We start from the raw sequence: 25665 nt of genomic DNA on the forward strand, positions 1-25665 counted from the left end.
TTATTACTATATGTAAATTTGCTGTGACAGAGTTAACAATCCTATGGAGTATGAATGCATGTATTTTGACTCAAAGTCCCTGAAATTGCTTGATGGAGGGAGTGCAGTTTCACGGCGAACTTACAGCGGAGAGGGCCAAAATTTGGGTTAGACCCTGGATTCACCATGGTTCTGCTCCTTTTTGACCCTGTCAAAATTTCCAGCACTCTCAGGGACAGCTTCGTAATGTAGCTTATAAATGGTGTCAGCCTTGACTCAGTGGTAGCACACTCGCCTCTGAGTCTGAAGGTCCATAGATTCAAGCCCCACACTAGAGACTTAAGCACATAATCTTGGTTGACACTTCAGTGCAGTGAGTATATCATTGTCAGAGGTGGTGTCTTTCTGATGAGTTGTTAAACTGAGGCTCTATCTGCCCTCTCAGGTGAACATAATAGCTCCTATGGCACTATTCAATGAAGAGAAGTGGGGTCCATCAACTAACACCACTAAAACAGATTATCTGGAACAAAGAAATTAAAGATAGTATTAAATCAAAGGAAGAGGCATATAAAGTTGCCAGAAGAAGCAGTAAGCCTGAGGATTGGGAGCGTTTTAGAATTCAGCAAAGGAGGACCAAGAAATTGATAAAGAAAGGGAAAATAGAATATGAGAGTAAACTAGCAAGGAACATAAAAACGGATTGTAAAAGCTTCTATAGGTATGTAAAAAGGAAAAGACTGGCGAAGGCAAATGTGGATCTCTTAGAGACAGAGACGGGAGAATTTATAATGGGGAATAAGGAAATAGCAGAGAAATTAAACAAATACTTTGTGTCTGTCTTCACGGAAGAAGACATAAAATCCTCCCAGAAATACTAGAGAACCAAGGGGCTGGTGAGAATAAGGAACTAAAAGAAATTAGTATTAGTAAAAAAATAGTACTAGAGAAATTAATGGGACTGAAAGTGAATAAATCCCAAGGACCTGATGATCTACATCCCAGGGTTTTAAAATGGCTATAGAGATGGTAGATGCATTGGTTGTCATCTTCCAAAATTCTATAGATTCTGGAATGTTTCCTGCAGATTGGAGGGTAGCAAATGTAACCCCACTATTTAAGATAGGAGGGAGAGAGAAAACAGGGAATTACAGACCTGTTAGCCTAACATCAGTAATAGAGAAAGTGCTAGAATCTATTATAAAGGATGTGATAACAGGACACTTAGAAAATCATAATAGGATTTGGCAGAGTCAACATGGACTTATGAAGGGGAAATCATGTTTGACAAACCTATTGGAGTTCTTTGAGGATGTAACTCGTAGAATAGATAAGGGAGAACCAGTGGATGTGGTGTATTTGGATTTTCAGAAGGCTTTCGATAAGGTCCCAAACAGGAGGTTGGTGAACAAAGTTAGAGCACATGGAATTGGGGGTAATATACTGGCATGGATTGAGAATTGGTTAACAGACAGAAAACAGAGAGTAGGAATAAACTGGTCTTTTTCAGGTTGGCAGACTGTGACTTGTGACTAGATTGAGTAGACTAGGCCTGTATTTTCTAGAGTTTAGAAGAATGAGAGGTGATCTCATTGAAACATACAAAATTCTTACAGGGCTTAACAGGGTACAGGATCTTTCCCCTGGCTGGGGTGTCTAGAACCAGGGGTCACAGTCTCAGAATAAGGGGTAGGCCATTTAGGACTGAGATAAGGAGAAATTTCTTCACTCAGAGGGTGGTGAATCTTCGGAATTCTCTACCCCAGAGGGCTGTGGAGGCTCATTCATTGAGTACATTCAAAACAGAGATCGATAGATTTCTAGACATTAAAGGCATCAAGGGATATGGGGATAGAGCAGGAAAATGACATTGAGGTAGAAGATCAGCCATGATCTTGTTGAATGGCGGGGCAGGCTCGAGAGGCCGGATGGCCTACTCCTGCTTCTATTTCTTATGTTCTTTTGTAGCCAATTACTGTTTGTGGCTGTTTGCTGTATGCAAATTGGCTACTGCATTTGCATACATTACAATAGTGACTACACTACAAAAGCACTTCATTGGCTGTAAAGCTCTTTCGGACATCCTGAAGTCATGAAAGGCTCTATAAAATTCCAAGTTCTTTCTTTTTCTATAAAGTAATGTGCTACCATAGCAACGCTTGACATGAGGGATAAAGATTTTTAACATTCTTGCTGTGTCTCCCTGAATCCCACGTGCTCGCTAGCGCTGCAGCAAAGCACTCTGTGAAATTCACCCCCCCCCCCCCCCATCAAAAGCTTGGACAGAGACAGGTGCCGCAGTTGTACCAAGATAGGGTGGGTGATAATATTTAAAATAGCCTGACGCCAGGACGTTAGTGAACGGGGAAAAGTTCTGTTCCATCCCAGATCCACTCCCTCCCTCCCTCGGCCTCCCAGGAACTTCAAGCCCAAAATACTTAAAACTGAGAAAGATCATTTATTTTTTAAAATGCTATCACAACAAGAACAGCACCAATTATAATTTCTACCCTTGTGTCCCAGATACTGTGCTTCATTGTTCAGACTTTGACAGAACATATGTTAGAAATAAAAGGTCAGAAGAGAGAGAGGCCCCTTCTCAGTTTGGTGGAATATTAAAAGGATGCAAAAGTATTGTAATCAAAATCTGTAATGGATCGGCCTCGATTTCATGGAGTGGATGGCAGTGATTCAAATAGTGTGACACGATCTGACTGCTCGAACTGCAGTACAAGATCTTCTACTGCAGAAAGATGTATGAAGGACAGCTTTTGGAGTAAACAGATAAGCATGAAAAGAAGATTTGAAATAGCAATTTTTGTCAAAGGAATTCAGGAATATGCAAACACTATAAAATATAATTTCTCTTAATTCTACTATTTTAATTGTCAAATATACAAAGCCACAAATGTAATGTTCAAACTAAATTGACTTACTGTACTAATAAATTGACATGAAATGCCACTCCATTACTAGCTAGGTATGAAAGGTCTTATTACTTAGGCATACTTCACACAACCATACCAGTTTAGCCGAGGTTGATTGGTTCTGGGATAACCATTTACTAAGCATTCCCAATTATTTTTGTCATGCTGGGCAGAGTGACACATGGCAGTAGATTTTCAGCTCGCCACTTAGGCATAAAACTGGCATCGCTGATTGGCTGCCTTTTATAGAAACTGCACGATTTTTATTTCCATTGATTTCAATGGAAACAAAAATCTGGCGGATTCTATAATGGGGGATGGATCTGCAATGTCAGTCTTACGTCCGGCTGGTAAGTTGAAAACCTGCCTCATCATCTCTTACTCCAACATGATTTGAAACCCCAGTATTTATGGAAGAGTACCAGTTCAGTTTCTTTAGTAGGTTCTGCCATCACATTTTCCCAATTTCTACAACAAAGCCCTGCAGCTTCCATTTGCATTTTAGGAAGGATAAATATGCCTTTATTGTATTTTATTTGTTTTCATTTCAGCCACTGGGCTCCTCACATGGAATTTGGCATGGGCTGAACTGAATTAGCCAAAAGCTAGATAAGACCCAACAACCTTTATTAAGGGAAAAGCAGCACAGAACGGGCAACATTTTGTACAAATTGGGGAAGTGCTCAGTGCTCTAGCAGACATCAAGTAAATAAAACATTTTGGAGTGCCAAAAATATCCGAAATACTCAGGCAAAAAAAAATTCCCTCCAAAATAAAAATATTGGTGGGTGACCCGCAAAATGAAACAGAGTCTGGCCCCTCAGCAGAGACCTTGGACCCTGACTCAAAATAAAGTGGACCATGTTAGCTTGACTGTGTCCAGCAAAGACAGTACATGCATATCTAGAATTCAGTCACTATCTGGGTGTGGTCTCTGGTATATCCAGGCAGGTTCAGGCCCATCAAATAGAACAATAAGTATATAACCTACAGAGAGGGAGACCTATTCCAGGCACCCAGCCACCTCTGCTTGGCCAGTGGATCTATAAAAGCATTCCAGTCACCCAGCATCCGCGGTTAGCTGGCGGGTGTCAAAAGAAATTCACTGGGACTGATCACCGGAATTAGACTAAGTGGCTTATCTGGAGAAAAATACATGCACAAACTTGATGAGCTGATTACGTTCTATCATTTCCTGTAAACCCATGGTGATCCAAGCACAGTGCATAGATCTATAAGTAAGGAACTTACAGAAAATGGGCTTGTCTATCTGCTATCAAAAGCTTTAAATATATAGTAAAAGTACAATTGTCTATCCTTTATTGTAAAAATGCATGAAAATTGCTCAAATTATGTTTTTCTAATGCATGGTCCAGCTATTTGGCAATTGAAATTACAGGAAAATCCCTCCCCACATTCCCCACTAATTTGCCTTGGGCGTCCAAGTGAAAGAAGGCAGTTTAAACTTAAAAAAACAGCCAACATAAATCAAAACAGAACCTCCAAAAAGCAGCCTCCAAAACCTAAGAAAACCAGAGCTCTACTGACCATGATGCACTTAACCTCTTCAAAAGGAGATGAGGCAAGGACATAGGGCCCGATTTTAGCACCCGCTATCGGGTGCGTGCTCTGCGGGGGGGCCTTGAAAATTGCGAAATCCAGGATCCCGACCGGATCCCGCCTCGATCCCGCCCACTTCCGGGTTACCCGCTGACGCGCCGGTGTGCGCGCGCAGCCCCCGCTGGTGGGAATCCCGCAGGCAATTAAAGCCAGCGGGATGCCACTTGACAGTATTTATTTCGCTTGTTCAGGTCATTAACTGACCTGATTAAGGGACTGTGTGTGATTTTGGATCAACATGGGACTGTTTCACACACTGGGGGAAACACTCCCAGATCGAATGGACGTGTTGCAGCTGTCAGCCTGTGGCAGCTGCAAAGGTCCATTTGACAGGGGTTGGGGGAGACCCTCACCCATTGCAGGAGGCCACTCTGTCACTTGGGACAAAGTTTGGCTTCCACCACCCTCCTCCTGACGGTCAAAGTCACCAACCTGCACACTCACCCCGGGGTCCGGAGACATGTACCTACCTTGCGGACCCCCTCAGAAGTACATCTTGCGGATGGGAGCCGCCGTAGCTGCAGTCATGACCTCCTCGGAGGGCGAACAGCATCACCAGCCTCGCCATCCACGCCGTCCACCTCTGACACATGGAGCTCCACAACAGAGTGCTGTGACACATCCACCTGTACAGCAGGAGGGAGGGCTACCGCAGCGAGAGATGCATCACAGAGGGCACTACCCTCACCACAGGGTCCACACACCAAGACTCAGCTTCCTGGACCTCTCTGAGCAGCAGTGCACACGGAGGCTCAGAGTCACTCGACATGTAGCCGTGGACATCTGCAGCCTCTTTCATGCCGAACTGCTCCTGGCTGGCCCCAGCACCATCTTCCTACTTGTCGCTGTCAAAGTCACCACTGCCCTCCCTAACTTCTCCTCCACAGCCTTCCAGGGTGCAACCGGGGACATCGCCGATGTCTCTCAGTCGTCTGCGCAGAAGAGCCCTGCAAATACACCTACACCCACTCTGCAGTGACACAATGGGTGGCATCAGTGGTGGGTCCTCATAGTGATACCCAGGAACGGGCATTATTGCACAAAACAGACAGGATTCGCGGAGACATGGCAGTAGTGGTGCCAATATAATGTGTGATGTGAATTGTTCTGAAATTCAATAGAAGTAACAACCATGACAAACCCTCAAACACCCTTGCGCATCCCCTTCATGCTCACGACACGTTTGCCTTACGCTGCCTACTGCACATATGTGATGCATGCCCTGTGGCTGCAGCACAGGTGGTGGCAGGTTGAGTGAGGCTGGCCGTGCGAGAGATGCACAAGAGGGTGAGTATGGGATAGAGCCATGAGATTGTATGAGGATTGGGTTGTGTGGTAGTGGCGGGGTGAGTACTGGCGAGGTGAGTAGGTGCAGGTAAGATGAGGATGGGGTTTGAGTGGTTATGAGGGGTGATGTGACAGAGTAGTGTTGGCAGTGCAGAAGGAGATGTGATGTGGCAGACGGAATGTAGGGGAAAGACTACGTGTACTCACTTTGGCTGACCTACTGAGGTCATTGGACCGCCTCCTGCACTGTGTGCAGGTGGGCGATATGTTGATGGCGCAGGTGACCCCCTCTGCCACCTCGAGCCAGGCCTTCCTGGTGGCGGAGGCGGGCCGCTTCCTCCCGCCCGCCGGGTGGAAGATCTCTGTCCTCCCCCTCCTTCTCACCCCATGTATTGATACCTGGGGTGAGGCATCATAAAACTGGGAGCAGCCTTCCCCCTGGGCTGCTCCATGCTGTAATGTGTTCTATTGGTTGCAGCATCTGTCAGTGGAGGACTGCCCCTTTAAATAGAGCGCCTCCAGCTGACAGATCGTACTGCGCATGCGCAGCCCGCCCGACGTGCAGATCAGCAGCGGGGAACCCGGAGGAGCAGGTAAGTGGATCCAATTAGTGGGTTGCCTGCTGCGATTGCACGGGAAACCCACTAATTTCACCAGGCGCGTTACCAACGCGCCCGCTAGCCCATCCGCCGGGAACCCGCACCCCTGGTAAAATCGGGCCCATAGTCATAGCTATCAATTCAGAACGTGAAGAGTGCTGCAGACCTATTCCTATAACTACCTACAAGGTTTGTAGAAGACATGGGGCTCGATTTTACCGTCGGGTTTCCTGTGCCTTTCCAGTGGGGGGGCCCCGAAAATCCCGATCTCCAGGCACGTGACCGGATCGCGCCACGATCCCGCCCACTTCCGGGTTCCCCGATGACGTGCGGGGGTGCGTGCGTAGCCCCCGCTGGTGGGAATCCCGCAGGCAATGGGATGCCACTTGACAGTATTTATTTCGCTTGTTCAGGTCATTAACTGACCTGATTAAGGGACTGTGTGTGATTTTGGAGAAACATGGGACTGTTTCACACACTGGGGGAAACAGTCCTAGTTGAACTGGACGTGTTGCAGCCATCAGCCTGTGGCAGCTGCAAAGGTCCATTTGACAGGTGGGGGGGTGCGGAGACCCTCAGCCATTGCAGGAGGCCGCTCTGGCACTTGGGACAAAGTGTGGCCTCCACCCCCCCCCTCCTGACGGTCAAAGTCACCAACCTGCACACTCACCCCGGGGTCCGGAGACATGTGCCTACCTTGCGGACCCCCTCAGATGTACATATTGCGGATGGGGGCCGTCGTAGCTGTCGTCATGACCCCCTCGGAGGGCGAACAGCATCACCAGCCTCGCCATCCACGCCGTCCACCTCTGACACGTGGAGCTCCACAACAGAGTGCTGTGACACATCCACCTGTACAGCAGGAGGGAGGGCTACCGCAGAGAGAGACGCATCGCAGAGGGCACTACCCTCGCCACAGGGTCCACAGACCGAGGCGCAGCTCCCCGGACCTCTCTGAGCAGCAGTGCATACGGAGGCGCAGATTCACTCGACATGTAGTCGTGGACATCTGCAGCCTCTTTCATGCCGAACTGCTCCTGGCTGGCCCCAGCACCATCTGCTTACCTGTCGCTACCAAAGTCACCACTGCCCTCCACAACTTCTCCTCCGCATCCTTCCAGGGTGCAGCCGGGTACACTGCCGATGTCTCTCAGTCGTCTGCGCGGAAGAGCCCTGCAAATACACCTGCACCTACTCTGCAGTGACACAATGGGTGGCATCAGTGGTGGGTCCTCATAGTGATACCCAGGAGCGGGCATTATTGCACAAAACAGACAGGATTCGCGGAGACATGGCAGTGGTGGTGCCAATATAATGTGTGATGTGAGTTGTTCTGAATTTCAATATAGGTAACACCCATGACAAACCCTCAGACACCCTTGTGCATCCCCTTCATGCTCACGACACGTTTGCCTTACGCTGCCTACTGCACATATGTGATGCATGCCCTGTGGCTGCAGCACAGGTGGTGGCAGGTTGAGTGAGGCTGGCCGTGCGAGAGATGCACAAGAGGGTGAGTATGGGATAGAGCCATGAGATTGTATGAGGATTGGGTTGTGTGGTAGTGGCGGGGTGAGTACTGGCGAGGTGAGTAGGTGCAGGTAAGATGAGGATGGGGTTTGAGTGGTTATGAGGGGTGATGTGACAGAGTAGTGTTGGCAGTGCAGAAGGAGATGTGATGTGGCAGACGGAATGTAGGGGAAAGACTACGTGTACTCACTTTGGCTGACCTACTGAGGTCATTGGACCGCCTCCTGCACTGTGTGCAGGTGGGCGATATGTTGATGGCGCAGGTGACCCCCTCTGCCACCTCGAGCCAGGCCTTCCTGGTGGCGGAGGCGGGCCGCTTCCTCCCGCCCGCCGGGTGGAAGATCTCTGTCCTCCCCCTCCTTCTCACCCCATGTATTGATACCTGGGGTGAGGCATCATAAAACTGGGAGCAGCCTTCCCCCTGGGCTGCTCCATGCTGTAATGTGTTCTATTGGTTGCAGCATCTGTCAGTGGAGGACTGCCCCTTTAAATAGAGCGCCTCCAGCTGACAGATCGTACTGCGCATGCGCAGCCCGCCCGACGTGCAGATCAGCAGCGGGGAACCCGGAGGAGCAGGTAAGTGGATCCAATTAGTGGGTTGCCTGCTGCGATTGCACGGGAAACCCACTAATTTCACCAGGCGCGTTACCAACGCGCCCGCTAGCCCATCCGCCGGGAACCCGCACCCCTGGTAAAATCGGGCCCATAGTCATAGCTATCAATTCAGAACGTGAAGAGTGCTGCAGACCTATTCCTATAACTACCTACAAGGTTTGTAGAAGACATGGGGCTCGATTTTACCGTCGGGTTTCCTGTGCCTTTCCAGTGGGGGGGCCCCGAAAATCCCGATCTCCAGGCACGTGACCGGATCGCGCCACGATCCCGCCCACTTCCGGGTTCCCCGATGACGTGCGGGGGTGCGTGCGTAGCCCCCGCTGGTGGGAATCCCGCAGGCAATGGGATGCCACTTGACAGTATTTATTTCGCTTGTTCAGGTCATTAACTGACCTGATTAAGGGACTGTGTGTGATTTTGGAGAAACATGGGACTGTTTCACACACTGGGGGAAACAGTCCTAGTTGAACTGGACGTGTTGCAGCCATCAGCCTGTGGCAGCTGCAAAGGTCCATTTGACAGGTGGGGGGGTGCGGAGACCCTCAGCCATTGCAGGAGGCCGCTCTGGCACTTGGGACAAAGTGTGGCCTCCACCCCCCCCCTCCTGACGGTCAAAGTCACCAACCTGCACACTCACCCCGGGGTCCGGAGACATGTGCCTACCTTGCGGACCCCCTCAGATGTACATATTGCGGATGGGGGCCGTCGTAGCTGTCGTCATGACCCCCTCGGAGGGCGAACAGCATCACCAGCCTCGCCATCCACGCCGTCCACCTCTGACACGTGGAGCTCCACAACAGAGTGCTGTGACACATCCACCTGTACAGCAGGAGGGAGGGCTACCGCAGAGAGAGACGCATCGCAGAGGGCACTACCCTCGCCACAGGGTCCACAGACCGAGGCGCAGCTCCCCGGACCTCTCTGAGCAGCAGTGCATACGGAGGCGCAGATTCACTCGACATGTAGTCGTGGACATCTGCAGCCTCTTTCATGCCGAACTGCTCCTGGCTGGCCCCAGCACCATCTGCTTACCTGTCGCTACCAAAGTCACCACTGCCCTCCACAACTTCTCCTCCGCATCCTTCCAGGGTGCAGCCGGGTACACTGCCGATGTCTCTCAGTCGTCTGCGCGGAAGAGCCCTGCAAATACACCTGCACCTACTCTGCAGTGACACAATGGGTGGCATCAGTGGTGGGTCCTCATAGTGATACCCAGGAGCGGGCATTATTGCACAAAACAGACAGGATTCGCGGAGACATGGCAGTGGTGGTGCCAATATAATGTGTGATGTGAGTTGTTCTGAATTTCAATATAGGTAACACCCATGACAAACCCTCAGACACCCTTGTGCATCCCCTTCATGCTCACGACACGTTTGCCTTACGCTGCCTACTGCACATATGCGATGCATGCCCTATGGCTGCAGCACAGGTGGTGGCAGGTTGAGTGAGGCTGGCCGTGAGGGAGATGCACGAGAGGGTGAGTATGGGATAGAGCAATGAGATTGTATGAGGATTGGGTTGCGTGTTAGTGGCGGGATGAGTACTCGCGAGGTGAGTAGGTGCAGGTAAGATGAGGATGGAGTTTGAGTGGGTATGAGGGGTGATGTGACAGAGTAGTGTTGGCAGTGCCTAAGGAGATGTGGGGTGGGGGCAGTGTTGTGGCAGACGGAGTGTAGGGGAAAGACTACGTGTTCTCACTGTGGCTGACCTACTGCGGTCATTGGAGCGCCTCCTGCACTGTATGCAGGTGGGCGATATGTTGGTGGTGCAGGTGACCTCCTCTGCCACCTCGAGCCAGGCCTTCTTGGTGGCAGAGGCAGGCCGCTTCCTCCCGCCCGCCGGGTGGAAGATCTCTGTCCTCCCCCTCCTCCTCACCCCATCTGGTGATACCTGGGGTGAGGCATCATTAAACTGGGAGCAGCCTTCCCCCTGGGCTGCTCCATGCTGTAATGTGTTCTATTGGTTGCAGCATCTGTCAGTGCAGGACTGCCCCTTTAACTAGAGAGCCTCCAGCTGACAGATCGTACTGCGCATGCGCAGCCCGCCCGATGCGCAGACCAGCAGCGCGGAGCCCGGAGGAGCAGGTAATTGGATCCCATTAGTGGTTTGCCTGCTACGATCGCGCGGGCAACCCACTAATTTCACCGAGCGTGTTGACCACGCTCCCGAAACCCAACCCGCCGGAAACCCGCAGGCCTGCTAAAATCAGGCCCATGATTACCTGTCTGGGCCTATAACACTTGCAGGGATCTGAAATTAGACTCTGGGTTACCTTTGTGATTAGCTATTCAACAGGAAAGTCCCTCCTTGCAGTTTTACCAGGCAAGAGCTCAAATGACAGACCACAAGTTTAGCAAGTGAAACAAAAATCCAGAATCAGTCTCACCAGCTTTGGCAACAGACCACTTCTGAGCTACCATGTAGTTCCTGAGACTTCAAATGATATTAGAACTGAAGGCCATGTACAAAAGCTGAGTTTGACGTCATGAAAGTTTATATATATTTTGGACCCACTTGGCACGCGATTTCCCCAGAACTAATCAAGTTTTTTAAAATTTGTTCATGGGATGTGGGCTTCGCTGGCGAGGCCAGCATTTATTGCCCCATCCTTAATTGCCCTTGAGAAGGTGGTGATGAGCCGCCTTCTTGAACCGCTGTGGTGAAGGTTCTCCCACAGTGCTGTTGGGTAGGAAGTTCCAGGATTTTGACCCAGCGACGATAAAGGATTGGCGATATATTTCCAAGTCGGGATGGTGTGTGACTTGGAGGGGAACGTGCAGGTGGTGATGTTCCCATGTGCCTGCTGTCCTTGTCCTTCTAGGTGGTAGAGGTCACGGGTTTGGAAGGTGCTGTTGAAGAAGCCTTGACGAGTTGCTGCAGTGCATCCTGTGGATGGTATGCACTGCAGCCACAGTGCGCCGGTGGTGAAGGGAGTGAATGTTTAGGGTGGTGGATGGGGTGCCAATCAAGCGGGCTGGTTTGTCCTGGATGGTATCAAGCTTCTTGAGTGTTGTTGGAGCTGCACTCATCCAGGCAAGTGGAGAGTATTCCATCACACTCCTGACTTATGCCTTGTAGATGGTGGAAAGGCTTTGGGGAATCAGGAGGTATGTCACTCACTGCAGAATACCCAGCCTCTGACCTGCTTTTGTAGCCACAGTATTTATATGGCTGGTCCAGTTAAGTTTTTGGTCAATGGTGACCCCATGTTGATGGTGGGGGATTCGGCGATGGTAATGCCGTTGAATGTCAAGGGGAGGTGGTTAGACTCTCTCTTGTTGGAGATGGTCATTGCCTGGCATTTGTCTGGCATGAATGCTACTTGCCACTTATCAGCCCAAGCCTGGATGTTGTCCAGGTCTTGCTGCATGCGGGCACGGACTGCTTCATTACGGGAGGGGTTGCGAATGGAACTGAACACTGTGCAGTCATCAGCGAACTTCCCTAACTTTTCCTAACTTCATTCCTGCAAGTCCTGGCTCTAAATGTTAGGCTATGTCCCTGCATCCTAGTGTTCAAGTATAGGCGACTCCAAAAACAGTTAGAAATGTATCAGCAGCCAGAAGCAATAATCCAGCCACTAACCTGTAAATCCTGCATTGTCCCTTTAAATAGCACTGGTGGGGGTCCTCCAGGCACTCTAAGACACGTTCAGATGGTCGTGGTTAAGACTGTGAGTTGAACATTCAGTGCCAAAATGGTGATTATCACTTTAAATCAGCTTTACACACTGATTGTATCCATTTTCTCCTTACTTTACATGCTTCCGGCGTTCGGTATTTGCGCATGCACTAATTCCTATGCCAAGATGGCGTCTGGTTCATGTCATGCTGGAAACATGCGTGCGTAGCCAAGACGGCATCTTGGATCTTCGAGAGGCGGCGTAGCGCCAAAACAATGGGCACTACGTGCCCCTAGTGTTTGAAAGATACTGATGGTTCCAAAGAGTGTTAATGGTCCTACAAGGTAAATAATCTTTCTTATCTAGCAACATAATTGCAATGAAGATTGAGAAATGGTGCTTGGCACTGATGGTACGCTTTTTGGAACTATAGTAGTGTATATAGATTATAACCCTTTGAGGTAATGACTGGAACTTCTACTGTGTATAGGGTGAACTTTTTACAAGCATTCACACGGTGTTTGTTTCATTAGTAGGGGTTACAATAGACTTTGTTTTAAAAGAAAATGGTCTGGAGATATTTCAAAATCAAACATTTGATTAATCTTTTTTCTTCCAGAGCTTAAATTCTAACATGGAACAGAATAACATCATTACCCAGAAGAAGATGTTTGAATTTGAACTGCTGGGAAGGGTACATTTTTACATTTATTTACAGTGCAAATAGCTTCCTCTGTACAATACATTATTTCCTGAATCTGAAGGTTATTGGTTCAAGCCCCACTCTCGAACTTGTGCATATAATCTAAACTGCCACTTCAATGCAGTACTGAGGGAATGCTACATTGTTGGAGGTGCCTTCTTTCAGATGAGATGTTAAACCAAGGCCCTGTCTGCCTGTTTAAATGAACCTAAAGGATCCATGGCACTATTTGAAGAAGAGCAGGAGTTCTCCTGCTGTCTTGGCCAACATTCTCACCTCAACCAACACCACCAAAATCAATTTAATGGTCATTCATCTCATTTACTCTTTGTTGGACTTCTATGTGGGCACATTGAGTGCTGTATTTGCCCTACATAGATGAAATGCCCAAGATCCTCCAAATTTTCCTCATAATTCAGGCCTCTAATACCATTGACCAACCTTGTAGCTCTTCCCTGAAATGGCTCCAGAGCTTAAATCTCTTGGTGACTAGAATTGGACAGAGTACACAAGGTGCGGTTTACCAGAGTACTATACAGTTTGATCATATCTCCCTCTGACTTGTATTCTACTGATTTGTCTGTGTAGTCATTGATGTAAATTAGAAACAGTACTGGTCCCAACACCAATCCCTGAGGCACCCTATGAATTACTCCCCTCTCCCAGGTGGAACTCCATTGTTTGCTATTCTTCAGCCAATTTCTTACTCTTACTGAAGGTTTACCTAAAGTCGTAGAATAGAATAGAGTCATAGAATGGTTACAGTACAGAAGGAGGTCATTTGGCCCATCGAGCCCATGCCGGCTCTTTGCAAGAGTAATCCAGTTAGTCCGATTCCCCCACTCTTTCCCCGTAGCCCTGTAAATTTTTTCCTTTCAAGTATTTATCCAATTCCTTTTTGAAAGCCATGATTAAGTCTGCTTCCACAACCCTTTCAGGCAACACATTCCAGATCATAACTACTCGCTGCATAAAAAAGTTTTTCCTCATGTCGCATTTGGTTCTTTTGCCAATCACCTTAAATCTGTGTCCTCTGGTTCTCGTCCCGTCCGCCAATGGGAACAGTTCTTTTTATTTACTTTATCTAAACCCTTCATGATTTTGAACATTTCTATCAAATCTCCTCTCAACCTTCTCTGCTGTAAGAACAATTCCAGCTTCTCCAGTCTATCCACGTAACTGAAGTCCCTCATCCCTGGAACCATTCTAGTAAATCTTTTCTGCACCCTCTCTAAGGCCTTCACATCCTTCCTAAAGTGCGGTGCTCAGACATACAATCATAGAAAGGTTACAGCACAGAAGGAGGCCATTCAGCCCATCAAGTCCGTGCCGGCTCTATGCAAGAGAAATCCAGCTAGTCCCACTCCCCCACCCTATTCCCGTAGCCCTGCAAATTCTTTCCTTTCAAGTACTTATCCAGTTCCCTTTTGAAGGCCATGATTGAATCTGCCTCCCCACCTGCTCAGGTAGTGCATTCCAGATCCTAACCACTTGCAGTGTAAAAATGTTTTTCCTCATGTCGCCCTTGGATCTTTTGCCAATCACCTTAAATCTATGTCCTCTGGTTCTTGACCCTTCTGCCAATGGGATCAGTTTCTTTCTATCTACTCTGTCTACACCCTTCATGATTTTGTACACCTTTATCAAATCTCTTCTCAACCTTCTCTGCTCTAGGGAGAACAACCCCAGCTTCTCCAGTCTATCCATGTAACTAAAGTCCCTCATCCCTGGAATCATTCTAGTAAATTTCTTCTGCGCCCTCTCTAAGGCCTTCATATCTTTCCTAAAGTGCGGTGCCCAGAACTGGTCACAATACTCCAGTTATAGCTGAACTAGTGTTTTATAAAGGTTCATCATGACTTCCATACTTTTGTACTCTATGCCTCTATTTATAAAGCCCAGGATCCCATATGCTTTTTTAACCACTTTCTCAACCTGACCTGCCACCTTCAATGATTTGTGTACATATACCCCAAAATCTTTCTGTTCCTGTACCCCCTTTTAGAATTGTGCCCTTTAGTTTATATTGTCTCTCCTCATTCTTCCTACCTAAGTGTATCACCTCGCATTTTTCTGCCTTAAATTTCATCTGCCATGTGTCTGCTCATGCCACCAACCTGTCTATATCTTCTTGAAGTCTGTCAATATCCTCTTCACTGTTCACTACACTTCCAAGTTTTGTGTCATCCGCAGATTTGGAAATTGTGCCCTGTACACCCAAGTCTAAGTCATTGATATATATCAAGAAAAGCAGTGATCCCAGTACCAACTCCTGAAGAACACCACTGTACACCTCCCTCCAGTCCGAAAAACAACTGTTCAGCACTACTCTATGTTTCCTGTTACTTAGCCAATTCTGTGTCCATGTTGCTACTGACCCATTTATTTCATGGGCTTCAACCTTGATGACAAGCCTATTATGCGGCACTTTTTCAAACGCCTTTTGAAAGTCCATATACACCACATCAACTGCATTGCCCTCATCAAACCTCTCTGTTACCTCATCAAAAAACCCTTTCAATTTAGTTAAACATGATTTGCCTTTAACGAATCCATGCTGGCTTTCCCTAATTAATCCACGCTTGTCCAAGTGACTATTAATTTTGTCCCGGATTATTGTTTCTAAAAGTTTCCACACCACCGAGTTTAAGCTGACTGGCCTGTAGTTGCCCGGTTTATCCTTGCACCCTTTTTTGAACAAGGGTGTAACATTTGCAATTCTCCAGTCCTCTGGCACCACCCCCATATCTAAGGAGGATTGGAAGATTATGGCCAGAAATTCTGCAATTTCCACTCTTACTTCCCTCAGCAACCCAGGATGCATCCCATCCGGACCGGGTGACTTATCGACATTAAGTACAGCCAGCCTTTCTAATACCTCCTCTTTACCAATTTTTAGCCCATCCAGTATCTCAACTACCTCCCCATTTTACTGTGACTTTGGCAGCATCTTCTTCCTTGGTAAAGACAGATGCAAAGTACCCATTTAGTACCTCAGCCATGCCCTCTGCCTGAATGCGTAAATCTCTTTGGTCCCTAATCGGCCCTGCCACTCCTCTTACTACCTGTTTACTGTTTATATGCCTATAGAAGACTTTTCAATTCCCTTTTATGTTAGCTGCCAGTCTATTCTCATACTCTCTCTTTGACCCTCTTATTTGCTTTTTCACTTTTCCTCTGTACTTTCTATATTCAGCCTGGTTCTCACTTGTATTATCAACCTGACATCTGTCATACGCCCCCTTTTCCTGCTTCATCTTACTCTCTATCTCTTTCATCATCCAGGGAGCTCTGGCTTTGGTTGCCCTACCTAGACTGTACCCAAACCATCTCCTCTTTAAAGGCCGCCCATTGTTCGATTATAGTTTTGCCTGCCAATCTTTGATTCCAAATTACCTGGGCCGGATCCGTTCTCAGCCCACTGAAATGGGACCTCCCTCCAGCACTGCAATATTCTCCTCAAACAACAGTGCCACCCCCCCCCCCCCTTTATTTCCTTCCCTGAACACCATGTATCCAGGAATATTCAGTACCCAATCCTGCCCTCTTTTGAGCCAGGTCTCTGTAATCGCCACTACATCATATTCCCGTGTAGCTATTTGCGCCTGCAGCTCACCAACCTTATTTACTACGCTTCGTGCGTTTACACACTTGCACTCTAAACCTATCCTCGACCTTCTTGTATTCTCTCTTAGTCTGATCCCACCTAATACCATACTATTTCTTACTCTGGTGTTATCTGTCTCTCCCAATCCTTTGTACAGCTTGTTTCTCCTTTGTAATGCTCCATCCTGATGCCTGCCCGCCCTGCCAAATTAGTTTACACCCTCCCCCACCGCACTAGTGAACCTACCCGCGAGTACATTGGTCCCAGCTCTGTTGAAGTGCAACCCATCTGTCTTGACCATGTCCCTCCTGCCCCAGAACTAATCCCAATGCCCCAAGAATCTGAAGCCCTCCCTCTTGCACCATGTCTCTAGCCACGCATTAACCTGCCTTATCTTCCTATTTCTGTACTCACTAGCATGTGGCACTGGGAGTAATCCAGAGACTACTACCCAGAGGTCCTGCTTTTTAACTTCCTCCCTAGCTCCTGGAACTCTAGCACCCTCACTGGTATTCATTGCTGAAATGTTTGACAGTGGCACACACCCAGAAGATTCCTGCTTTGCCTGCCTCTTCCTAAAGCTTTGAGTCCCCACAGCTTTGAGCTTAACGAATAGACACACCTGTGGAACTTTGCCAGCTGCCTTCTAGAAGACTAAACGCAACATGTCATAGCACTTCCTCAGAAAAGTGACATCCTAAGTGAACTGTGGTAAGCCGTACGACCTCTGAGGGCACAAAAGCTGCAAATTGTTGAGACTGTCCCCCCCCAACTAAAGAAAGAAGAAAGGACTTGCATTTATATAGCGCCTTTCACAACCTTAGGACGTCCCAAAGTGCTTTACAGCCAATGAAGTACTTTTTGAAATGTAGTCACTGTTGTAATGTACAGCAACCAATTTGTGCACAGCAAGGTCCCAAAAACAGTAATTCACAAACTGCCAATCATCAGAAGTGATATAAAGTAAACAAGTCAGTTAAGATCCACATAAGTAGCCGACATCAAATTGAAATTAATAAGTATCATTATAATTCATTGTAAAGTTTATATAAATACCATTATTTTTACCCTTTCGCTCTAGAGTAGTGGGAGTAGCAATGCATTATAAGCCCATTTTTATGCTTAATTATGTGTTCCAAATTTATACCACACCCCTGGGGTGGGAAAAGTGACAGTGCGTGCCTGAGGCCGACAACATACCCACGGTGCTTAATGCACCCTGAAGCGTGTGACAAGCATAAAGGTGGCTAGCAACCTGCATACAAGTTGTGTGCTACGCACATTAGCTCCCTGAGTTCTCTTTATATGATGCAGCCACTCCCTTATGTGACAGACAGCCTAAGCAGAACTTAAGCTTTAAAAAAAATTTTGGGCACCATGGCCCTTTGCTCCCCTGGTATCCCTAGCCATCCAGCTTCCTTTCATAGTGGTCCCCCATCTCCATCCTGTCCCTTATGCCACCACCAGAAAATGCAGTCCTGGCACACCAGCATATTGCAAGAGATGTGCCCAGTGCACCAGTAAATTTGCTGACCTCATGATGTGTGAAGATCCACGTTGTGGCAGTGCCGATATGTCACATGTGTTTGCTTTTTCAACAAATAAAACAAATGCAATAATTTATACATGTGATTATTAATTGATGTTGAATATAATGTATTATTTTATTGACTAGGCGATTAATGAATTATCATTGCATGATGTTGTTTTAATCCATGGAAAATCACCCTTATGGAAGAGAATTATCAATGGAATCAGATACCTACAGGTGAGGTTTATTGTATATTACTGTCTTTATCATGTTTACAATAATTTCTATATTGGTGTTGAAGTGAGAATGCTGCTGCTAAAAATCAAGTCGACTCAGAGGTATATCTTTTTTTTCATTCGTTCATGGGATGTGGGCGTCGCTGGCGAGGCCAGCATTTATTGCCCATCCCTAATTGCCCTTGAGAAGGTGGTGGTGAGCTGCCTTCTTGAACCGCTGCAGTCGGTGTGGTGAAGATTCTCCCACAGTGCTGTTAGGAAGGGAGTTCCAGGATTTTGACCCTTCTGAATGGTTCTGTTCCTTTAAAAAAATACTTAACGTGCTTCTACCAAAATTCATTGAATGCACTTTAACTTGGGCTTTAACCCACTTATTTTACTTTATTTTAAATGGATTAATGCCGCTGTTTAAAAAAAAATGAGTACAAGTTTGTTAAGTATTTGTACAGTTTACAGTGCTGATTGGAAAATAGACTCCTTTGTCTCCATCTCTGCACGCTTAGCTGATAACTCGTTGAATTCTTGTGAAACAGATCTTTTTTTTATTATTTATAATCAAGAATGTTTGGTAACAGTCATAACTTTTAATGGTTGATAATTTGGTAGATTATCCAATTATTCTATCCAGATTAAAGATTAAACCTGCTTCGTGTTATAAGCACTAAACCTGAACCTCTGATGGTTTGGAAGCAGTGAATTCCATTAAGATCTTGATGCCCTACTAGTCCTCAGGTATTCATGTAAGAAGTTTAACAAAACAAGAATTGTCCAAAAACAGCAGTCAGAAGGCCTCCATCCTGCTGCACCTGAAAAAGAAGCAAAGTATCTTCGAGCTGGCTCCCAGTCCCTCCTCCAATCTAAACAGTGGGCACCCCTACTTTTGGGCCTCTGTCAAGTGGAGACACCAAGAAAAACAAAGTGGGAGATATTGTGACATCACCCCTGCCTCACAAGCATGGGATTATCACGTTTGTGCCTGCTCTGGGTGCAAGTCTCCCCAGGAACCCCTGGAAGTATCCAGGCAACACGAAGGAGGCAGAGAATTAGCATCCAGGAAATAAGTGTTCCCTGGGTATAAAACAGGAAAATCAGCCTTGATGACTTTAGACCAGGAATGCGACAGCCAAATCTCCAGAAAAACTGAGTCAATGTCAAGGCAAATTTTAAGGGATGTGGTTGGGACATATTTGTATTCTGTTTGACAGAAAACTCTTCTGGCTGCAGAGCAGGTTTGTTCCTCTTCATTAATTCTCTTCCTCTTCAATAGGTCGGTGCTGCTTAGAGAGATACACAATATAATATTGAGATGGAAAAGTAAGGCCTTATGTATTGACAGTAATGAGGTGGGGGGGGGTCAACAGAGTAAATCGTGTTCAGTGAAGCCATATTCTTATGCAAGATTTTGATCATATGGTGAGCAACAGATAGGCTCTTGAGATTGACAGTGATGGTAACTAGGCTGAGAGTTAGTAGCAATGGATAGGAGCTTGCGCAGAGGACGGGATTTACAGCGACTGTTTTTTGCAGCCCACATTTTTCCCACACCTGCTACCAAAAATTATGACTTACAGTCCACACTGACTCCTTTCCTCACCATACCATGCCAGCCACCGACTGCCGTTCAACAGGAAAGAAGATAAAACAAAAACAAAAAAAAATCACAGAATAGAGAGATGAGCAGCAAGAAATATACACTAGGAGAAACCGAAGAGAAGATAAAGACACAGAAGCACAACAGGACGGAAGGAAACAGAGAAACAGCAACACTAAGCTGGCTGAAAAAATCATCCAAGAAGTTTTGGCTGCTGTAAATTTGGGACTTAATCAGGGTTCACGCCTGCTCTCAGCCGGTGTGAGTTTGCCTGAGGCCTGCATATTGTGTGGAATTGTCTCTTCCCGCCCCCCAAAATTGGAATTTAGCTGACCTTGTTTTCTGTGTTTTTCAGTTTAATGTGCTTTATAGAGCACAAAACAAAAAACTACCCGCACATGCATAACCTCTGTGACCAAGGTTGGGAACTAAATATTCCAGGTTACTTGACGTTTTGAAAAGATGGACAAAATGGAAAAGGAGGGGGTGTAGCCCTGATAATAAAGGAGTGAGGAAGGATCTTGGCTCGGAAGATCAGGAAGTAGAATCAGTATGGGTGAAGATAAGAAATAACATGGGGCAGAAAAAACTAGTGGGAGTAGTTTATAAGCCCCCTAACAGTAGCTATACTTTTGGACAGAGTATTAATCAAGAAAAAATAGGAGCTTGTGACAAAGGTAACGCAATAATCATGGGCGACTTTAATCTTCATTTGGACTGGACAAATCAAATTGCCAAAGGTAGTTTGAAGGACGAGTTCATGGAATGCATTTGAAACAGTTTCCTAGCACAACACGTCATGGGACCAACCAGGGAACGGGCTATTTTACATCTTGTCTTGTGTAATGAGACAGGGTTAATTAGTAATCTCATAGTAAGGGATCCCCTGGGGAAAAGTGATCATAATATGATAGAATTTCACATTAAGTTCGAGAGTGACGTACTTAAGTCCAAAACTAGAGTCTTAAACTTAAATAAAGGCCTTAGAGAGGGTACAGAAAAGATTTACTAGAATGGTACCAGGGATGAGGGATTTCAGTTACATGGATAGACTGGAGAAGCTGGGGTTGTTCTCCCTAGAGCAGAGATGGTTGAGAAGAGATTTGATGAAGGTGTACAAAATCATGAGGGATCTAGACAGAGTAGATAGAGAGAAACTCTTTGCATTGGTGGAAGGGTTGAGAACCAGAGGACATAGATTTAAGATGATTGGCAAAAGAACCAAAGGCGACATGAGGAAGAACTTTTATATGCAGCGAGTGGTTATGATCTGCAGTGCTGCCTCAAAAGGTGGTGGAGGCAGATTCAATCATGGCTTTCAAAAGGGAATTGGATACGTACTTGAAGGGAAAAATTCTGCAGGGCTACAGGGAAAGGGCGGAGGTGTGGGACTAACTGGATTGCACTTGCAGAGAGCCGGCACAGGCTCGACGAGCTGAATGGCCTCCTTCTGCACTGTGACCATTCCATGATTCTAAAGCCAATTACATAGGTATGAGGGGCGAGTTGGCTACAGTAGATTGGGAAATTCGATTAAAAGGTATGACAGTAGGTATGCAATGGCAAACATTTAAAGAAATATTTTGTAATTCTCAACGAGCATACATTCCATTGAGAAATAAAAACTCCAGGGGAAAAGTGATCTATTTGTGGCTAATTAAAGAAGTTAAGGATAGTATTAGATTAAAAGAAGAGGCTTACAATGTTGCCAAGAAGAGTAGTAAGCCTGAGGATTGGGAGAGTTTTAGAAACTAGCAAAGGATGACCAAAAAGTTGATAAAATTGGAGAAAATAGAATATGAAAGTAAACTAGCAAGAAATATAAAAACAGATTGTAAGAGCTTCTACAAGTATGTAAAAAGGAAGAGAGTGGTGAAAGTAAACATGGGTCCCTTAGAGGCTGAGACAGGAGAAATTATAATGGGGAATAAGAAAATGGCAGAGACATTCCACAAATATTTTGTATCTGTCTTCACAGTAGAAGACAAAAAAAACATACCAGAAATAGTGGGGAACCAAGGGCCTAATGAGAGTGAGGAACTTAAAGTAATTAATATTAGTAAAGAAAAAGTACTGGCCTACTCCTACTCCTATTTCTTATGTTCATAAAGCACAAAATAGCATTTTTGTGTATGAGTAATTGAGACATGACATGTGGTAAGTGTAGCATGCATGGGAAGAAAAAGGTGACTTTGGACCTGTGATTCCCAAAGCTCTCCACCACTGGGGTTTTCCTCACGTCATTTCTGGGTCTGCTGTAGACTAATTGATATAGATTGATTACCATGATTAGTCAACAACTCCATTATCGTTGTATCATGCGACTACCAGGAAGGTAGAAGATGAACTAGATGGACCTTGGTATTTTTTCGTCTAGCAATTCTTATGTTCCACAATTGGATCTCCTCTGGCAATGCTTATGGGCAGTCAGAGGAAACATCTTACCTGTCTCTGTGTTGCAGATTTTTTCATTATCTGCTCTTCTGATTCTCTCTTTTCTGGTTTGATCTCCCTTTCTTTTCCCCTTTTCTCTGTTCCTTCTGGCTCTTTCTCTGACTTCGTACTGTTCCTTCTGTCTTCTTCAATTTCCCTGTCTCTCTCATCTTATTTCAGGTGGTAGGTGGTGAATGGTATGGCAGGGTTGGGAGTATAATGTGGTGATGGCTGTAGAGTGTTGTTGGGGAGGCATCTAGACATGAGTAGGAGGTGATAAGAGAGAGAAGCAAAAGGGAAAGGCAGAAAAGGAAGGGATGCTTAGGGTGGAAGGATAGAGAAGGGAGACACAAAGGCTAGGTGTAGGAAATAATGGGTGCTCAGTATGGGCGGCGTTAGAAGGGAAAGGGTGCATGGTGGCATTGTGATCCAGGCAATACTTTAGTCCAGCAGTTATGGGTTCAATTTGGGCTACAGGTCTTAGCTAGCAGGGTGGGGGAGTGTTGTGGACCACAGGTCATATTTTCTGGTGGCTCAGGATCTAAATAGTCAGGGGCAGGATTGTTGTAGGAGGGAGAAGGATAATGTAAGGTCAGGAAGGAAGGTGCCCAGGTTACTTGGGGCAGGAGGCTGTTGGAGGGAGAGGAAAAAGATGAGGGGCAGGTATTTCAGAAAGAATGGAGGATGAAAGAGTAAGGAATAAGTGGGAAGGAGAGAGAATGTTGGACTCTGCTTCCAGCTGCATTTTTGACAAAAGCCCTGTTATTTAAAGCATTTCCAGTTTAAATAACAGGATCTTCCCTAATTTGTAGGGAAGCCTAAAAGAGAATTCCCATCCTGTATTTCAAAAGCTAGTTCCGGGCCTTGGCGAGGACAGGCTTTTGGACTAGATGGAGGGAATTTTCTAAAGGGCTTCCCCTTAACTAGGGGAAGGCTGTTATTTAAACTGGAAATGCTTTAGCGAATCCTGGCTCTCCCACTTCAGAAGCACGTTTCCGGTGAAGACCAGGAATGGGCTTTTAAAATGGAGCCTAACGGAAAAAGGGGACCTGAGGGTCACAGAGGCTGAAGTGGGAGTAAAACTCCCACGAAACTACAGTAGGGCTATGGCTGGCTGGAAGAAGCAAGCCTGGGAGCTGTGGAGCTGGTAATGGCCATTGAGAAGTCGGTTAGGAGACAGGGTGCCAGACATTAGGCCAGGTTGGCCATAACAGAGGCCTAGGCCAGGCACAACCAGTGGGACAGGAGATATCGGGCTGACAGAGGCGACGGTAAATTTTAAAAAAATTGAAAGGGCAGCCATTTTGGGCTGCATTTGGGGCCAGTGCAGATTTAGTTTAAAATTTTAAATCAAATATTATTATAAGAAACTAAAATTTTCTGGCAAAGGTGGTTAATTTCAAAAGTTTAAAAATTTACACCAAAAGAAACATTAAAGTACTCAACTCTGGAGGCCACAGCTTTGGAGAGCAAGTTGTGACGAGGGCTCAGCAGGCCCTATAGCACCATCTAGTGTGTAACGGAGCTGTGACAAGTAAATCATGAGATTGATATTGTAATTTCTATTAGAGTGTCACCTACTGGTGTTATGGGGAAATGCCATTGTTATGTGTAACAGGTTAGTATGGACATTTTAGCTTTGGAACTCCCACAGGAAATGTTTACATTGGACTGTCCATGGAGGGCACAACCTACGTAAAAACTTTAGTACATTACTAATAGCTTTCCTGTCACATTGCTGATGGGAATTCGGAGGATTTGAGCCATGTTGCAAAAATGGTGTGTCCAGCAGTGTTATAATGACCAGATAATCTGTGTTTAGTGATGTTGATTGAATGATAAATATTAGCCGGGGCAATGCGTCCTGTGACAGCCTGGAAGGGTGTGGAGCTGTAAAAGTTGGGGGCTATTGTCACTTTAGTTGCCACGGACAGAGCAGTTGTGGCAGTGGAGCGAGTCTGCAAATTTTTGTGAAGAAGTTGGCAGGTGGCCAGTGGCATTCTTGGAGAGGCATAGCTCCTCGGAGAGGTCCTTCTAGGACCAGTGTGGTATTTACTCACATTGGTGAGGTAGCACCTGGTGGCCTGCTGTCCTCTGCTATGCTGTCTGATTTAACCGCTTTCTCAACCTGTCCTCCCACCTTCAAAGATTGGTGCACATATACCCCCAGGTGTCTCTGTTCCTGCAGCCCCTTTAAAATACTCCTTTGATTGCTGTGATTATCTCTCTACTGAGGTGTGATAAAGGGCAGTTAGAGAGATTATCTGTAATCACCAGGCATTGTTCTCTGACTATATATGTTGTACCTATATGCATCTCTTCACTTCACCTGACGAAGGAGCCAAGCTCCGAAAGCTTGTGATTTCAAATAAAGCTGTTGGACTATGACCTGGTGTTGTGCGACTCCTTACATTTGTCCAGCCCCAGTCCATCACCGGCATCTCCACATCATGTCTATTTATAAATCCCAGGATCCAATATGCTTTTTTAACCGCTTTCTCAACCTGTCCTCCCACCTTCAAAGATTTGTGCACATATACCCCCAGGTGTCTCTGTTCCTGCAGCCCCTTTAAAATTGTACCATTTAGTTTATTTTGCCTCTCCTCATTCTTCCTGCCAAAATGTATCAATTCGCACTGCTCTGCGCTAAATTACATCGGCCGTGTGTCCGCTCATTCCATCAGTCTATCTATGTCCTCTTGAAGTCTGTTACTATCCTCTTCACTGTTTACTACACTTCCAAGTTTTGTGTCATCTGCAAATTTTGAAATTGTGCCCTGTACACCCAAATCCAAGTCATTAATGTACATTAGAAAAAGCAGTGGTCTTAGTACAGACCCCTGGGGAACACCACTGTATACCTTCCTCCAGTCCGAAAAACAACCGTTCGCCACTACTCTCTGTTTCCTGTCACTTAGCCAATTTCATATCCATGCTGCCACAGCCCCTTTTATTCCATGGGCTTCAATTTTGCTGACAAGCCTATGATGTGGCACTTTACCAAACACCTTTTGAAAGTCCATACATACATCAACCGCACTGCCCTCATCAACCGTCTCTGTTACCTCATCAAAAAACTCAATCAAGTTAGTTAAACACGATTTGCCTTTATCAAATCTTTGCTGGCTTTCTTTTATTAATCCATACTTGTCCAAGTGACTATAAATTTTGTCACGGATTATCGTTTCTAAAAGCTTCCCCACCACCGAGATTAAACTGACTGGCCTATAGTTGCCAGGTTTATCCTTACCCACTTTTTTGAACAAGGGTGTAACATGTGCAATTCTTCAGTCCTTTGGCACCACCTCCATATCTAAGGAGGATTGGAAGATTACGGCCAGAAATTCTGCAATTTCCACCCTTACTTCCCTCAGCAACCTAG

The 25665-nt window shown here is 46.2% G+C and overlaps 1 protein-coding gene across 2 annotated transcripts in view; it reads left to right on the forward strand.

Moving 5' to 3' along the window:
• The window catches only part of LOC137333785 (rifampicin phosphotransferase-like), a 137436-nt gene that overhangs the window by 77244 nt on the left and 34527 nt on the right, over window positions 1-25665 (forward strand). For both annotated transcript variants that reach the window (XM_067998124.1, XM_067998125.1), the window contains 2 exons: window positions 12802-12876; window positions 18168-18260. In XM_067998124.1, the coding sequence (XP_067854225.1) occupies window positions 12802-12876; window positions 18168-18260 (168 nt within the window). The remainder of the gene's footprint in view (window positions 1-12801; window positions 12877-18167; window positions 18261-25665) is intronic.

The sequence above is a fragment of the Heptranchias perlo genome, chromosome 16 (genome assembly GCF_035084215.1).
Source record: "Heptranchias perlo isolate sHepPer1 chromosome 16, sHepPer1.hap1, whole genome shotgun sequence".
Classification (NCBI taxonomy): Eukaryota; Metazoa; Chordata; class Chondrichthyes; order Hexanchiformes; family Hexanchidae; genus Heptranchias; species Heptranchias perlo.